Source organism: Sorex fumeus, unplaced genomic scaffold, assembly GCF_029834395.1.
Source record: "Sorex fumeus unplaced genomic scaffold, SorFum_2.1 ptg000107l, whole genome shotgun sequence".
Lineage (NCBI taxonomy): Eukaryota > Metazoa > Chordata > Mammalia > Eulipotyphla > Soricidae > Sorex > Sorex fumeus.
This window is the reverse complement of record NW_026606164.1, coordinates 579,577-596,214: the sequence shown is the minus strand read 5'-3', so window position 1 is coordinate 596,214 and position 16,638 is coordinate 579,577. Positions and strand designations below refer to the sequence as shown.

General features: G+C 64.1%; 1 protein-coding gene across 1 annotated transcript in view; it reads left to right on the top strand.

Moving 5' to 3' along the window:
• KMT2C (lysine methyltransferase 2C) overlaps window positions 1–16,638 on the top strand; it is a 184,786-nt gene that overhangs the window by 152,031 nt on the left and 16,117 nt on the right. The window contains 11 exon segments of the mRNA XM_056134804.1: window positions 1,165–1,344; window positions 1,536–3,242; window positions 4,254–4,540; window positions 5,067–5,475; window positions 5,477–6,875; window positions 7,650–7,761; window positions 9,670–9,748; window positions 11,537–11,600; window positions 13,276–13,508; window positions 14,397–14,927; window positions 14,929–15,708. Of these exon segments, the coding sequence (XP_055990779.1) occupies window positions 1,165–1,344; window positions 1,536–3,242; window positions 4,254–4,540; window positions 5,067–5,475; window positions 5,477–6,875; window positions 7,650–7,761; window positions 9,670–9,748; window positions 11,537–11,600; window positions 13,276–13,508; window positions 14,397–14,927; window positions 14,929–15,708 (5,781 nt within the window).

The window sequence follows — 16,638 nt, the reverse complement described above, 5'->3', positions numbered from 1 at the left end:
CTCAGAATTTACTCCTTGTGGTCCAGGGGATCATATGGGATGCTGGGGGTCCAACCGCGTACAAGGCAGACACCCTACCCGCTGTGCTATCGCTCCAGCCCCTAAATAATGATTTTTTTTTGAGGATTTCTTAACTCATTACAACTTCATATAGAGTAAAACATTTTAGAGATAGCTCACGACACCTGGTTTCACTTTGGAAGCGAGTCTGGCGTGTTCTCAGACCTTGGTTTCCTCTGGAAGCTCCTTTGTGTTGGCGTTAGGACATGCTGTGCATCGTGGAAGAGGCAGAGAAGTGCCAGGACGAGGGTCGGCGAGAGCATGCGTGCACGTCCCTGCTGGCGTCCCTGCTCGGGCAGCGATGCAGACCCCGGGAGCCTCGCAGGGACCGGGAGGGGAGTTTAGAACATTCAGAGTTCAGCTGGGGAACTGTGTGCTCCCAAGAACCAAGTTAAGATAGATTGTCAGACTGATCCAAATTCTTGCTCTTATTTTACTTTCTTTTTTTTGGTTCTTGGGCCACGCCCGGAGGTGCTTAGGGCTGACTCCTGGCTCTGTGCTCAGGGGACCCTCTGGGGTGCCGTGGACAAGATCCGGGCCAACTGCATGCCAGGCAAACACCTTTCCTGCTGTCCTGGCTCTCAGCTCGGTTCCACAACCCCCCCTTTTATTTTTGCTTTTAAAACAAAATTATATTGTTTTGAAAAATCCATGCAGCTGTTTTCCAGTTTGATCTTCATTACACATTTTTCAGTGGTAAGGGTTGATTGCCAAAGCAAAACAAATTATTATGACGTGTTGATGCTTGTCCTTAGTTTGAACGTTTCTCGGTAATTTTCAGTCCAGATTTTAGATTTGGAGGATGGATGATGGTATTTCCTTTTCTCTAAATCGAGAGAGCCGTTAACGTTCCCTGTTTTGTGGGGCCCGTTCGGAAAGGTCGGGCGGAGGCTGGGGCAGTGGCACAGCGGGGAGGGGGCTTGCCTCGCACGCGGCCTGCCCCCTGGGGCCCCCAGCACAGAGCCAGGAGTCATCTCTGAGCACTCACCCCCTCCAGAGAGCTCAGGCCAGGCGGCCCCGGGCTGGAGCGAGGGGGTTGCGGTTCCTGCGGCGCGTCGACGCGTCCCGTCCCGGACGATGGTCTTCTTCTTCCCTTTTTCAAAGCAAAAAGCGCGCGACAACAGAGCCGCCTTGCGCATCAATAAAGTGCAGATGTCCAACGAGTCGGCCAAGAGGCAGCAGCAGGACGGCCTGGAGCCCGGCGCCCGCTGCGACGCCGACGTCTTCAAGGACCCGCTCAAGCAGCGCGAGTCGGAGCACGAGCAGGAGTGGAAGTTCCGCCAGGTCAGTGCCCGGCCCGGTCAGGGTCAGCGCCCCCGGCCCCGGGTCTGCGCCCCCGGCCGCGTCTGCCCCTCGTTCCCGGGCCGCCGCCGTCCCCGGTCCAGCGGGCTCAGGCCCGGCCCCTGTCCCGGCCGCCGCCCGCTTCTCCCCGGCCGTCCCCCCGAGCCCACCGTGCGTCCCCCTCCGCCCGACAGCAAATGCGGCAGAAGAGCAAGCAGCAGGCCAAGATCGAGGCCACGCAGAAGCTGGAGCAGGTCAAGAACGAACAGCAGCAGCAGCAGCAGCAGCTGCTCCACCCGGGGCCCCTCCCCGCGCCCCCCGGCCCGGACGCGCCCGGCAGCGGCCTCCGCAGCCCCCTGACCCCGCAGACCCCCGGCACCCCCACCTCCGCGCCCGATGACGTCTTCCTCAAGCCGCAGGCCCCCCGGCCGCCCCCGGCCCCTGAGAGCCTGGCGCCGCCCGCGCAGGCCGCCCCGGCCGCGGCCCCGCCCGGGTTTCCCGCCGGCCGGCCCCCCCGGCCCCTCTCCCCCGGGGACCCGTACGCCAAGATGGTGGGCACCCCCCGGCCGCCCCCCGCGGGGCCCGGCTTCCCCCGGAGGACTCCCACGGCGCTCGGGGAGGGCTGCGGCCCGCTGCCCCCCGGCCCCCGGCCCTGCGCCGGCTCCCCGGCCAGCGCCGACCCCTACGCCAAGCCTCCGGACACGCCGAGACCCCAGATGCCCGACCCCTTCCCCAAGCCCCTGGGCCTCCCCCGGTCCCCCGCCCTGTCGGAACCGGCGTCCGCGGGGCCCCCAGCAGCGGGCGCCGGCGACCCGTTCGCAAAACCCGCCCTGAGGGCTGACGTGTTCCAGAGACCGAGGGTCCCGGACCCGTACGCGCGGCCCCTGCTGACCCCGGGCCCCCTGGACGGCGGGCCCTTTAAGACCCCCATGCAGCCCCCGCCCTCCCCACAGGACCCCTACGGGCCTGTGTCCCAGGCCCCCAGGCGCCTGCCCCTCGACCCTTACGACCGGCCCCCCCTGACGCCCCGGCCTGTGGACAGCTTCGCTCACGCCCAGGCCGGTGACCCGTACGGCCAGCCCCCCGTGCCCCCGCACCCGGCCATGCCGGACCCCCTAGCTCACCCCCCGAGGCCCTTTGCCCAGCTCGGAGCCATGGCCCGGCCAGCATCTCAGGACCCCTATGCCCAGCCGCCAGGGACGCCCAGGCCGGTGGCCGAGTCGTACTCGCAGCCCTCAGGAACTCCTCGCCCGCCCCTGGACCCTTACTCGCAGCCTCCCGGGACCCCCCGGCCCCCCGCCATCGACCCCTACAGCCAGCAGCCGCCCACGCCAAGGCCGCCGGCGCCGGCGGGTCTGTTTGCCGCGTCTGCCGCCAGCGCGAGGCCCCCGGACCCCTACGCTCAGCCCCCGGGCACGCCGCGGCCCGGCCCTCCCCTGTCCTACGCACAGCCGACAGCAGTGCCGCGGCCACCCCGGGCCCCCGAGGGCTTTGCTCGGCCTGCGATGGCGCGGCCGGGCCTTGGGCCCAGCCAGGACCCCTTTCTCCAGCACCGGGGCCCCACACGGCCCCCCGAGGTCTTCCCGCCGCCCCCGCGGGCTCCTGGCCCTGGCCTGGCCGACGCCTTTCCCCACGGCTCCCCGTCGGCGGCCCGTGACCCCTACGAGCAGCCGCCCATGACGCCGCGACCTCAGCCAGACGCCTTCGGAGCAGCCCAGGTGCCTCACGACGCCTCCGACCAGCCGAGACCCGGGTCCGAGGGGAGCTTCGGGGCACCTTCCGGCTCGCCCATGAACCCCCCAGGCCAGCCGTTCCCCAGCGGGCCCCACCTTCCCGGCCCTGCGCCCCCTTCCGCGGCCCCGGACGCCCAGAGCACCGTGGACACGGAGAAGATGAGACAGGTGACGAGGGCCCGCCCGGACGCGAAACGGCTCAGCTCTCTGTTCCGTGCAGCATTTCACACTGCAGAGTGTAAATGGATGGAAAGCAGATCTCGCGGGGAGGGGAGGGGCGCACCAGGCAGTGCTAGGGGCTTACTCCGGGCTCTGTGCTCGGGGACCCAGTGGGGTCGGGATCAAGCCTGGCTGACCGCGTGCAGGGCACGGGCCCTCCCACCGGCCTCGCTCAGGCTCCATGCTGCCAGCTTCATTGTCTTCACGAAGGTGTGCCGAGATCTTAAAGCTTCCAGCGTTCTGAAGCTGCCCGGCACGGAAGATGATCCGAATTACGTTTGGGCTTTTTTGGGGCTCCCCCGAATGTTTTGTCTGTTTTGAATAGCTAAGCATAGCTACCGTTTGAGATTTTGAGGCAGTTTTGTTTTCATGGGGAGGGCCTGTGCTCAGGGCCTGCTCCTGGTTCTGTGCTCAGGGCCTGCTCCTGGTTCTGTGCTCAGGGCTCCCTCCTGGCTCAGTGCTCAGGGCTTGCTCCTGGCTCTGTGCTCAGGGCTCCCGCCTAGCTCAGTGCTCAGGGTTTCCTCCTAGATCAGTGCTCAGGGCTCCCTCCTGGCTCAGTGCTCAGGGCTTGCTCCTGGCTCTGTGCTCAGGGCTCCCGCCTAGCTCAGTGCTCAGGGTTTCCTCCTAGATCAGTGCTCAGGGCTCCCTCCTGGCTCAGTGCTCAGGGCTCACTCTTGGTGGGGCTCCAGAGATCCTCTGTGGTACTGGGTAGCCGCAGGCGAGGTCAGTGCCTGAGCCCCCCAGAAGATAAATGCCATAGTCCCCTCAGAAGCGTGAGGGTAGAAAAGGCCACTTGGGGGCTGGAGAGTCCAGCGGTTCGGGCCCTGGCCCCCACATCCCTGCCTACTGCCGGTCAGGCCACCACCCTTCACTCCCGGGCGGCTGCATGGAGCCCGAGCGTGGTTGGCCGAGCCTCCCGCCGGGCCTCGGCCCGCCGTGACCGGTCGCTCTCCCCCCCAGCGGCAGAAGCTGCGTGAGATCATTCTCCAGCAGCAGCAGCAGAAGAAGCTGGCCAGCCGGCAGGAGAAGGCTCCGAACGCTCCCGCGCCGGCCCCCGCCCCCCTGCAGCACTGGCAGCCCGACGGCATCGGCCAGAACTTCAGCCGGCCGCCGCCCCCCTACCCCGGGAGCCTCCGGCCCCCCGCTGGCCCCCCGCTCGGGCCCAGATACGCCGTCTTCCCCAAAGAGGCACGGGGCCCCTACCCGCCCGACATGGCCGGGATGGGCATGAGGCCGCACGGATTCAGGTACGGCGTTGCTCCCTGCTCCCCTGTGGGGCCCCGGGGTGGCCAGGACCCGCCTCTGGGGTCCCGGGGGCCTGAGGGGCAGTTAGAGATGGGGGACGTGTCGCAGCCGTGATCAGGTGTTACTTTCTACTAGGGAGGGGTCATGCGCTGGTTTGGTATTTTGTTTGGTTTTGGGGGGTCTTTGGTTGGTTGGAGGCACACCCAGCTGTGCTCAGGGCCTACTCCTGGCTCTGGGGACCACCCTGGCTGGGCTTGGGACCCTCTGGCTGGAGGCCAAACCTGTGTTGGCTGCCTGCAAGGCAGACGCCCTCCCCGCTGGAATACTGCTTCAGCCGTGGCAATAGTTGTACTGTTTTACTGTTTGGGGGGCCACACCCAGCAGGGCTCAGGGTCCCCCCTCACCCTCTGGCAGTGCCGAGGTACCGTGCATTGCGTCCAGCCCTGGAGAGAGCCACATCTCGCCCAGAGCTCTTTCCCAGATGCACTCCTAAGCCGGCCTAATGCTTCCTGTGGGTTTTCCTTTCAGATTTGGATTTCCCGGCGGCGGTCACGGCGCCCTGTCAGGCCAGGAAGGGCTCCTGGCGCCCCCCCAGCCAGTGCCAGCCTCCGGCGTGCCGCCCCAGCTGCGGAGGTCCGTGTCGGTGGACATGCCCCGGCCTCTGAGCGGCGCCCAGCTGGGCAGCCCGGCCGGCCTGGGGCCCCCCTTCCCCCCGCAGGGGCCGCCCCTGCCGCAGCACCACATCCTGGGCCAGGCCTTCATCGAGCTGCGGCACCGCGCCCCCGAGGGCCGGCCCCGGCTGCCGGCAGCCACCGCACCCCCCGCGGCCCTGGAGGCGCCTCCACAGCCGAGACACGGGGGTTTCCTGCCCCGGACGGACTTTGCGGCCCCCAGACAGGCCGACCCCGTGCGACGCGCATCCCAGGGGCTGCCCGGCCCGCCCCCCCGCCCAGCCCGGGCTCGAGCCGCTGCCCCCGCCCCAGCAGCCACCCGGCACCCCGACCCCCGCCGGCTCCATGGCCCCACGGCCGCTGAACCACCCCTTGGGGCCCGACTTCGCTGAGGCCGCGCTGTCCACCCCGCCGCCCGCCGAGCAGCCGGCCGGGACCTTGGAGATGGCGCCCCCGCCGGCGGGCGACCTGGAGAAGCTCGACGCCGACGACCCGTCCGTGAAGGAGCTGGACGTGAAGGACCTCGAGGGCGTGGAGGTCAAAGACCTGGACGACGAGGACCTCGAGAACCTGAACCTCGACCCCGAGGACGGCAAAGGGGACGAGCTGGACCCGCTGGGGAACCTGGAGGCCAACGACCCCCACCTGGACGACCTCCTGCGCTCCGGCGAGTTCGACATCATCGCCTACACGGACCCTGAGCTGGACCTGGGCGACAAGAAGGGCATGTTCAGCGCGGAGCTCGACCTCGGCGTCCCCCTCGACGACAAGCTGGAGAACCCGTGTGCGTCCGCGGAGCCCCCCAAAAAGGAGCCGGAGGACAAGGCCGCGCTGCCCGCCGGCCCGCGCTCCCCCTGGAGGAAGCCCGCGGCCGCTGGCGATATCAAGACGGAAGCGCCGTCCCCGGCGCCCAAGGCGGAGGGCAAGGGCGACACCCAGCCGAGCGAGGAGGGCCAGGGCGGCGCCAGCACACCCTGCGCCCGGGACTCGGCGCACACCGACGCCACCGAGGGCGAGAAGGCGCCCTCGCCGCCCCGTGACCCGGAGCAGCCTGAGAGCAGGACTGACGGCAGAACTGATGGCGAGGCGCCGGGTGCCGGCAGCACGGGGCCCGGGGACAGCCCTCCAGCCCCCGACGGCGCGCTCGGCCCCCGCGGCCTCCCGGGCGCCACCCCGGTGCTGTCCAGCCTACTCGCCGCTGGGGAGAAGCCAGACCCGGCCGACGGCAGGCCCCCGTGCTCCCCACCGGCCTCCGTGCCCGCCTCCCCCGCCGGCCCCGCGCCACCGCCCCTGCCGGCCCCCCTCGGGCCGCCCCCGGGCCTGGCTCTGGACAGTGCCGGGAGCTGCGCGGTGAGCGGGGCCCCGCGGCTCAAGCACGCCTTCCCACCCGCCGTGCCCGCCGCCCCCGGCTGCGTGCCGGGCCCCACACCTGCCGCCCACGGGTTCGGGACGGGCAAGCCCCCGGGCCCGACGGTGCCCCTGGCCGGCCAGCCCGGCCCCCCGCCGCTGATGGTGCCGCAGAGCCGGGAGCGGCCGCTGCTGCTGGAGGAGCAGCCACTGCTTCTGCAGGACCTGCTGGACCAGGAGCGGCAGGAGCAGCAGCAGCAGCGGCAGATGCAGGCCATGATCCGGCAGCAGCGCGCCGAGCCCTTCTTCCCCAACATAGGTAGGCGCCGCCCACCCGCCCGGCGGACTCCGGCTCGGTGCTCCTCTGCCGCGCTCGGCAGACGGGCGCGTCTCTCCCTCTCGGGGACGTTGGGCCGGGAATGGGCCAGGGGCCTGGGCCGAGACCTTCTTGTTCCGGGGCCCCCATCCGCGAGTGTGGCTCTGTGCTCTGGGGTCCCTCCCCGGTCCCGAACGGCCCCTCCAGCCCTGCCCAGGGTGTCCCCTCCCCCGCCACCAACAAAGGAATAGTAGCTAGTTTGGTGGGGTTCCGAGCACTGTGAACACGGCAGCTCCTCCGTCACGAGCACGTCACTCGATGAGATTTCAAACAGCTTTTCGGAAGTTTAGGTGGACGAAGGATTGCAATATTCTCTATTATCGCTCTGATTTCCCCTAATTTTGGCAGTTGTCTTGCTTTCGTTCTTTCTGGACCAAAGCACCAAGCCTGTTTCCGTGACGCTTAGTGGGATGGGATTAAATTCGGACTAACGGGCTGGAGGGTGAGAGCGGGAAGCGCCTCCTTGCCCGTGGCCGGTCACTTGGAGTCCCCGCCACAGACGGCCCCCCGGCGGGCCTGGTCCCCTGGTACAGAGCCGGAAGGAAGCCCTGACCGCTCCCCAGCAGGGCCCCGAACAGAACCAGCTTAGGCTCAGGCTTCCGGCCGCCTCCCAGCTCAGTGCCAGCATGGGCAGAGGGCTCGGCCCCCGTCAGACTGTTGGTGGCTCCGTGGTCCCCTGGTGCCGTGATGTTCGTGACCTGCCTGTTTCTCTTTCAGACTTCGATGCGATCACAGACCCAATCATGAAGGCCAAGATGGTGGCCCTGAAGGGCATCAACAAAGTCATGGCCCAGAGCAACATGGGCATGTCGGCCATGGCGATGAGCAGGTGGGCGGCGGGCACGCGGAGTTAGTTGGCTGGGGCCGCGCGACTTCCGGGGGGGTGTGACTGGGCCTCGCGGGCGTGTCCCGAGGTCGCCGTGGCTGGTCGATGCGATTGCAAGTGTCTCCGTGGCCCTCGGGAGCCCCTGGGACCATGGGGCTGACCCGCAGCTCTGGGGGCAGGGACCGTCTGCGGCAGACGAGACCGAGAGACAAGGCCGGAAAGGCAGCTGCCTCTGAGTCTGCAAAAGCACTCTGCCAGAGGTGCTGAACTCAACTCCAAGATAAAACATACCCCAGCTGAATTTTAGGGGAACCTTGGGTTTGGGGAAGAGGATGTTAGAACACTTAGAACCGGAGAGCGCAGAACCTTCACGCTCTCGGCAGAGCGGGAAAGGTGTCGTTACCGACCGGGAGCTGTCGGCATTCCTGCCGTCGGTGCGGCTGCCCCAGGTGCGGAGAGCCGGGGGACGTTTTTAAGCTGTGCCCGAGTGCCGTCCGCGTGCTGCTGATTTATTTGCTCAGCCGTGAGTTTCGATTGCGTGTGGGAGATGCCGCTGCTCCTGGTTCTCTCGGGAGCTCTGACGGCAGGTGGCTGCCTTGACGTGGCCCGTTGCTTTCTCAAAAGCCCCCCTTTTTTTTTTTTTTTCGCTTTTTGGGTCACACCTGGCAATGCTCAGGGGTTACTCCTGGCTCTGCACTCAGGAATTATTCCTGGCGGTGCTCAGGGGACCATTTGGGATGCTGGGAATCGAACCCGGGTCGGCTGCGTGCAAGGCAAACGCCCTCCCCGCTGTGCTGTCGCTCCAGCCCCTCAGAAGCCTTTTATAAGGAAACATGAATGAGGCATGCTCGATGCCCGGCACGCCATGTGGTCCCCCCAAACCTGCACCGCTGGGTGTTACCCCAAAACAAAAGAAACATGAATGATTTTGGAACTGGGTATCAAATCCGCCACGTGCCCTTTAGCTAGACGGGGTCTCTTCCCAAGTCCGTGCCCTTGACTATCGGGGTGCCGTGAGAACGGCTCGGAGCATCACTGAGGTCACAGTAGGGTGCCGTGGTCTCCGGGACTGTGGTACTGCTGAGAGCATGGGGGTGTGGGGTGCCCAGCAGTGCCACCAACTGTCCCCGCACAGGCAGGTCTCGCAGACTTCCCTCTGCCAACTCCCCAGCCTTGGCACACACCAGTCGTCTGCAAACACGAAACACCGAAGCTGCTGGGAATTGGGGTGTTGGGGGCCACACCCAGGGGTTCTCAGCCCGTCCCGGGAGCAGGGTTCAGTGCTGGCGCCGAGCCTTCCCGCGTGCCAGCCCCATGCCCGAGCTCATTGCCATACTCTCCCCCCCACCCCCGGATGCCAGGCAGTGCTGAGGCCCTTCAGGGCACTGGGCCAGCAGGGTCCCCGCCCTGTCTTTGATGCGTGGCACCCCCAGCTGTGGCCCCACTGCGCCCCAGGTGTGACCCTCACCTGTCCGGGGTGTGGCAGGCAGGGCACCGAGAGCAACCAAAGAAAGCCAAAGAATTGGGGGACCAGAGCAGCAGGACAATGGGGAGGCGTTTGCCTTGCACGCGGCTGACCCAGATTAGGTCCTGGCGCCCCTGCTGGTGCCCTCAGGCACCGCCAGGAGAGATTCCTGAGTGCAGAGCCAGGGGTAGCCCCTGAGCGCCACCGAGCGTGTCCCCCTCCCAAAAAAAAATTTGAAACAAGAAATTTCCCTCCCACAAAAGCATCTCGTCATCACATGCCTATCCAGAAGATTCCTGAGCGTGTCCACGCGGCATCCGATTGGCACTTGGCCTTGCTGCGTGGCTCTGCCAGCAGGCCTGGGGGGCCGCCACCCCCGTGCTGGGGCTGGCCACTGATGGCCGGGCCGGCCAGTGCCGGGACTGACCTCGGTGCTTCCTCCGCAGGTTCCCCTTCATGGGCCAGACAGTCCCCGGGGCCCAGAGCAGCGACGGCCAGACCCTCCTGCCACAAGCCATCGCTCAGGTATTGCTGCTGTCACCGGCCCTCATCCCAGCTGTTCTTGAGGGAAGCCACTTCTAGAAAGTTCTAGAAGTTTTAGAACCCTGCCAAAAGTTATTGCGTGGGCTCTGCAGAAAGGCATTTTAAAGAAAGAACAAATTAAGGCTAGAAAATGGATAGAAATTCTGAAAGGACCAAGTGTGTGTGTGTGCGTGTGTGCGTGTGTGTGTGTAGACATGTAAAGGAATATATAGTTATATATATATATGTAAGGCAAATTCTTAGGGTTTTCTAGCTTTACTTTTATTTACCTTTAACTCCAGAAAGACATCTTGATGTCTTTCATTTTAGAGTTAGTCACGTCATTCTTTTCAACATGTAAAATGACCATGCATTGTGAGAAATGGCTGTGGTCCTTGTATTTAGACATCCTCATGCTTTGTTCATAATCTCTGGGATGTTTGGTTTTGAGAGACTCTAACTACTTGAACTCTCAGGGTATATAATTGATTACGCAGTGTCAACTAGTGTCCGGAAAAGCACAGCGACTCGTCCCAAAGACTGTTTTTTCGGTGAGGGCCAGTTCCTGTGGTCAAGGCCCAAGCACTCCTGGGTGTGGCTCAAAACAGCAGAGGGAAAACAACCTGCTACGTGACTTCTGAGAATGTGCGTGCTTGCGTGTGTGTGTGCGTGCGTGCGTGTGAGTGTGTGTGTGTGTTTGGGCCACACCCATCAGTGCTCGGGGCTGACGCTTGGTGGACGTTCAGGGGTGGTGCTGGGACTCAGACCCAGGCGGGCTGCAAGCCCGAGAAGCTGACTGCTGTCGCTGTCCACTCTCTCCCACCCCGGGGGTTTCTTTTTCCGGCCCGGGCACTCAGGGTTCCAGTTCAGCCGCCAGGGAGCGTCTGCAGGGTGGGTGCAGCTTACACGCTCACGGCCCATGTCCAACCCCCACGCGGCCACGTCTGCACTGCTGGTCTGCGTGGCTGGTGGCGCCCGCGGCCACAATAAGCCAGAAAGCACCAACTCCGCGCCATCCCGCCACAGCGGTGTCTCCTCACCAAACGAGGGAGGAACCGTTGAGCAGGGGAGAGCTTAGGTGTCCTGAGGAGCCTCGAGGAGACTCGGCTCCATCCGGAATCCACGGGGCAACACGGGCAGACTCTGGAACTTGTTTCCTGGCCGGTCGTGGTCAGCTGGCGCACAGCTGACCGCTGGTGTCCACGCGGCTTCTGTCCATGGCGCGTGTCCCCGAAGGGCAGGGCACACTCGTAGTCAAGTCCCTCTCGTTTGCCACGTTGTCAGTCACCCTAGAAGCAGTAAGACCTTCGACGAGAAGACAAGCTTAGTATTTTTGTGCTACATGTTTTTGCTTTGGTATTTGTGCATGTTAGATTCTCATGTAAAGCGACTGTTTCGTGGAACGGAGTCAGTGAGCCTGGAGTCAGTGTGTAAAAAGTCTTAAGAAGGAAAACAGTTAGAGCTCATCAAAAAGAGAAGTTTTATGTAGACCTCCAGCTAAGTACTGACAATATTTTATTTTCCCCCACTATTATATTTCTGATGAATAGTCCCTTCAAGCATTTTTGTTTTTAATGAAGTCTAGAAGATATAACAGTTCAAAGTTAAAAAGAAATTATAGAAATTAGTTTGAAACCACTAACTTCTACTTTAAAAAAGATAATAAAGCTTTAAAGTTGTCTTAGAACATTAAAGGATTTCCTTCCTCCATTTCTTTTCTTTCTTTAAAAAAAAATTTCCCCTTTAAATGAAATGTGGAATAAACCTATTTGTAAATTTTACTTATTTTAGGATGGCAGTATAACACATCAGATTTCTAGGCCTAATCCTCCAAATTTTGGTCCAGGCTTTGTCAGTAAGTATAAATCTAATAAGTTACATGTTCTCTGGGGAATTGCTTGTTTGCACTATCTCTGTGTTCTTCTAAAAACTCGGAGTTAGTTTAGCTGTGTGTGACCCCAAGTGCCCCCACCTTTGACCAAGTATCGCTGCCCTAGTAGCCGTCTTTCCTCCGAAGCTCGTATTTTCATTGCTTTTTTTTTATTTTTATTTTTTTGTTTTTTGTTCCCTCTCTGCATGAAGAATTCCAGTCAGGAATGAGTATTTCACTAAAGCACAATGGTCTTCCCCGTTCTCTTCACCACTGCTGCTGTGTAGATGCTGACCGGGCACTTCCCGTCCGCGGGGCGGCCCCTCCTGGTGCTGTGACGGTCCTCCGTGGAGAGGGGCTGCAGCGGGCAGGCGGAGGGAGTGGACTTGGAGGCAGCAGGGCCGCGGCCTGGCGTGAGGCCTCGTCCGTGTCCAGGGCCAGTTGATCCGTCCCAGCTACTCTCAGGGGTCCCGAGGCGGTTCAGAGTAGTTCTCCCCAGACTGAACCTTTCTGAAATCTCCGGACTGTCGAGCTAACTTTTTTTCACCATTATTTTTCGTTTTGCTCACCTCTGCTCTCCTGGTTCCAGAAACCAGAAAGGCTTTCCTTGCGGTAGGTCTCATTCGACCAGAAGCAGATCTTCTGAAACTGTGAAAAAGCCTGTTCTTAGCAAAAGCCTCGAAATTGACTAGCCGAGACGCGCTCGCGCGGGCCACAACGCCTGGGTTCAGGAACAAACCCAGAGTCCGCCCTTTTGAAATTCCCCGTGTATTGATCACGATTCGAATTTGAACACACATTTGCATCAAAAACGAGTAAACTACCCTGACCAACTGGCTTTTTCTGGCTTGATTGTGCCCATTGGCTTTGGTTGGATTCTTACTGTATAACGATACTCTGTCTTCGATGATGTAATTTTTCAGCTAATGACATTCTTGGAATTGTATCTATGGTCTTAGGGTGAATCGAGAGGCATATTCAGGTTTCCACTGCCATAGAAACCCTCTGGGGGCATGATTGGGCAGGGAGTTGGCTTCAGAGAGACAGTCTCCTTTAGAACCAAGACTTGGTGTGAGATGAAGAGAGAGTTATTTGGGGAGATAGGACAGACAGTCGTCAAAGCAGAAAAGATCTTACTTCGTTAGTTCCTGCCTTTCCATAAGTCCCAGTGATGAATTTCGTGACAGATGAGGTTCTCGTCACTCAAATTTCTTTTATAAAACATAAGCTTCAAAATTGGGTCCTTCTAAGGCATTCTGGCTTCCCTCTTAGCTTACGATAAACGCTTTCGCTCTTGAGAACCAGGGAACGTAAACTCGGGTGTGGGCGTGGAACTCGGTAGCTAACCCAGGCGTCAGAGTAAGGGTCCTTCATTCTGCCCTCGGGGGTCTGTCGGGGTGCGTGAACGAGACACGCCCGTAACAGTCTGCCAAGCGGCCTGTGGGGGAAGAGCCTCCCGTTGCGAGGCGCCCCCCTTGCAAACGTGACGCCGGGGACGGCGGCCGACCCGAGAACACTGCTGCCCTGGCTGCCGGCAGCACCGTTCTCGGGTCGGGTGGCCGGCCCTGGTGACTGGCGTCTCCGTCCCGCACGGAGCTTTGTGGCGCCCGCCGCGCCCGGCCCGGAGAGCCAACCCCGGTGGGTGTCGACTCTCTCCCAGATGACGCCCAGCGCCAGCAGTACGAGGAGTGGCTTCGGGAGACGCAGCAGCTGCTGCAGATGCAGCAGAAGTACCTGGAGGAGCAGATCGGCGCCCACCGCAAGTCCAAGAAGGCGCTGTCGGCCAAGCAGCGCACGGCCAAGAAGGCGGGCCGCGAGTTCCCCGAGGAGGACGCCGAGCAGCTCAAGCACGTCACGGAGCAGCAGAGCATGGTCCAGAAGCAGCTGGAGCAGGTGAGGGGGAGGGGTGCGCGTGGGCCCTCCCTCCTGGCCCCGCCCTCCCGCTGGTGGTCGCCGCCTTCCCTCCCCTTCCTGCTTGCCTCCTTTCTCCCCTCCCCTCCTCTCTCTTCTCATCTCCCTTCTCTCCCTTTGAAGGTGCAGTGCTTGGGGACCATTTTTTGGCAGGGGGATCAAACCAGACCCCGTTGCATCAAAGCATGTGCTTGGTCCATAGCCGTCACTCCAGCCCTGGTGGTCTTTTTTTTTTTTTCTTTTTGAGTCACGCCTGGCGATGCACAGGGGTGACTCCTGGCTCTGCACTCAGGAATCACCCCTGGCAGTGCTCAGGGGACCCTATGGGATGCTGGGAATCGAACCTGGGTCAGCTGCATGCAAGGCAAACGCCCTACCCGCTGTGCTGTCTCTCCAGCCCCCTGATGGTCTTTTTTTTTTAATGGTTGTTACTGTTTCACAATATTTTACCTTAAAAACATCGCTGCAGGCCAGAGAGGCGGTGTGGGGTTGCAGTGCCGCCTTGCTTGCAGTCCGCCCTGGTTCGGTTTGGTCCCCAGCACGGCGAAGGACGCCTGGAGCATGACCCGAGCCACTCTGGGTTGACCCCCAATGCCCACCTGTGCCCCAAGTTGGGGAGAAGGGACTTCTGCTTTTTTTGCCTTTTGGGCCACCCCGGCGATGCTCAGGGGTTCCTCCTGGCTCTGCACTCAGGAATCGCTCCTGGCGGTGCTCGGGGATGGGACCCAGGTGGGCCGCGTGCAGACACCCTCCCCGGGAGCAGGGACTTGGCCGTGTCTTCTGTGTCCGCCCGTGCTTTGGGGAGGGAGTCCCGCGGAGGTCACGGCCCGGCCGGGAGGCAGAGCTGAGCCCGCGCCCGCCCCCTTGCAGATCCGCAAGCAGCAGAAGGAGCACGCGGAGCTGATGGAGGACTACCGGCTGAGGCAGCAGCAGCAGCAGCACTGCGGCCCCGCCCGCGGCCAGCCCGGCCTGCCCCTGGGCCCGCACCCCCCGCCCGGCCTGCCCGGCTGGCCGCCCGCCCCCGGCCCGGGCCACCTGCCCCTGGCGCCCCCGAGCGGGCCGCCGCCCCGCGTGGAGTTCGACGACAACAACCCGTTCAGCGAGAGCTTCCAGGAGCGCGAGCGCAAGGAGCGGCTGCGGGAGCAGCAGGAGCGGCAGCGGGCGCAGCTGATGCAGGAGGTGGAGCGGCAGCGGGCGAGGCAGCGGCTGGAGCTGGGCCCGCCCGCGCCCCCCGGCCCCTTCTGCGACTTCCTGCCGCCCCCGCGGGCCCTGCCCCCGTCCCCCCAGCACCCGCCACCGCCCGGCCTGCAGGGGCCCCTGGGCTCGCCCCCGGCCCCCGCCTTCGAGCGCCGGCCCGTGGGCCCCCCGGCCTTCGCCCCGGACGCGCCGGCCGTGCCCGGCGGGGGCCCCCCCCTTCCACCCCGGGCGGCCGGCCCACGGCTACCCGCCGTGCCCCCCGAGGGCCCCGCTGCCCACCGGCCTGCCCGTCGCCACCGCCGCCGCCGCCGCCACCGTCACCGGCGTCCCGTGCGGCCAGGACCCCGCGGCCGGCCCCGGCCACGGCTACCCGGGCTCGGCGCAGGCCCTCATCCAGCTGTACGCGGACATCATCCCCGAGGAGAAGGGCAAGAAGAAAAGGACGCGCAAGAAGAGGAAGGACGAGGACGGGGAGCCCGCCAGGGGCCCGTCCACGCCGCACTCGGACACCACGGCACCGCCCACCCCGGGCCCCTCGGAGGCCGCCTCCACCCCCACCCTGAGCACGCCGGGCGAGCCGCCTCCCCCACCCGGGGACGCCGAGGCCGGGGACGCCGACACGGACAGCAAGCCGGCCAGCGCCGACCTCCTGCCCGGCCCGCCCGACCAGCGGCCGCCGCCCGGCCCCCCCGAGGCAGGGGCCCTGGCTGGGGAGGTGCCCGCCACCGCCGCCAGCGCCGAGGACGGAGTGAAAGCGGAGAGTGCCGAGTGCGAGCGGAGCCCCAGCGGGCCCAGGCCCGAAGGACCGGGGGACGGAGCCGCGGGCGAGCCCGCCCCCTCGGGGCCCAGCCCCGCCCCCACGGCCGGCAACGAGCTCCTGAAGCACCTGCTGAAGAACAAGAAGGCGGCGGCGCTGAGCGGACGGAGGCCCGACGGCCCCCCGGAGCACAGGCCCGCTGACCTGCAGCGCCCCGCCGAAAGCCTGGTAAGCGGCGGGGGCTCCCGTCCCGGGAGATGGGGCGCGGGTGCGAGCTCTGCGCTTTCCTCAGGCCCGCCCAGTGGGGGCGGTGCCGGGTGGGCTGGGGGGTGGGGGGTCTGCGCGTGGCCAGCGCCGCACACCTGCCGCCCCCGGAGCCCTTCTTCGCTGGCGCGCTTTTGGGCTGTGTCTGCGGGTGCTCGGGGGTCACTCCCGGCTCTGCACTCGGGAGGCCGCCTGGCTCTGTGTGCCAGGGCCCCAAGTCCGACCCCTTTATTAAAAAGTAATGATAACAATCACTCCTGGTGGGGCCCAGGCGCCCCTGTGTGGATGGGCCCCGGGCCGGCGCCGCACAAGGCCACAACCTCCCCCTGCCCCGTCTCTGCAGACCCTCAGCCTCTTCTTCTCTGCTTCGTTTCTCTCCGCGGGCACCAGAGTTTGGCGTCATAACTCTGTTAAGGAACTGTCATGTTTCCCGCAAATCAAAGCCGTGCGTTTGACATCCTGCTTCACCCGTGGGGGCCCCACAGGCGCCCGAGATGGTGGCCGCCCCCGACCTCGGTCTTGCTCCCCTGTGTCGTGGCTTGATGCTTGAGTTGGGCGCGGTAAGAAATCGTCAGAGGCCTCGCGCGAGGGTCGGGCCACTGGGTCGGCCGTCGCAGCTGTTCCCGGCCAGGTGCAGCGCCAGCCCGCGAGGACCCCTCTCGCGGAGGAGGCGGCCGGGACACAGTACGCAGGGCGCTGTCCGCGAGCTGAGGCTTAGGAGTGGGTGTCCTCGTGTCTCCCGTAAACCCCTGTGATTCCTCTGAGACGGAGGCGCTCGCCTGCGTGGCCTCGGTTTCCGTGCCTGCGGACTTTCCTTCCGGAGCGCCCGCCCTGTCGAGCCTTCAGGCACCGGGTTTGCCATCTGCCTCTGTCGGGGGCGTTGTCGTGCGTCTT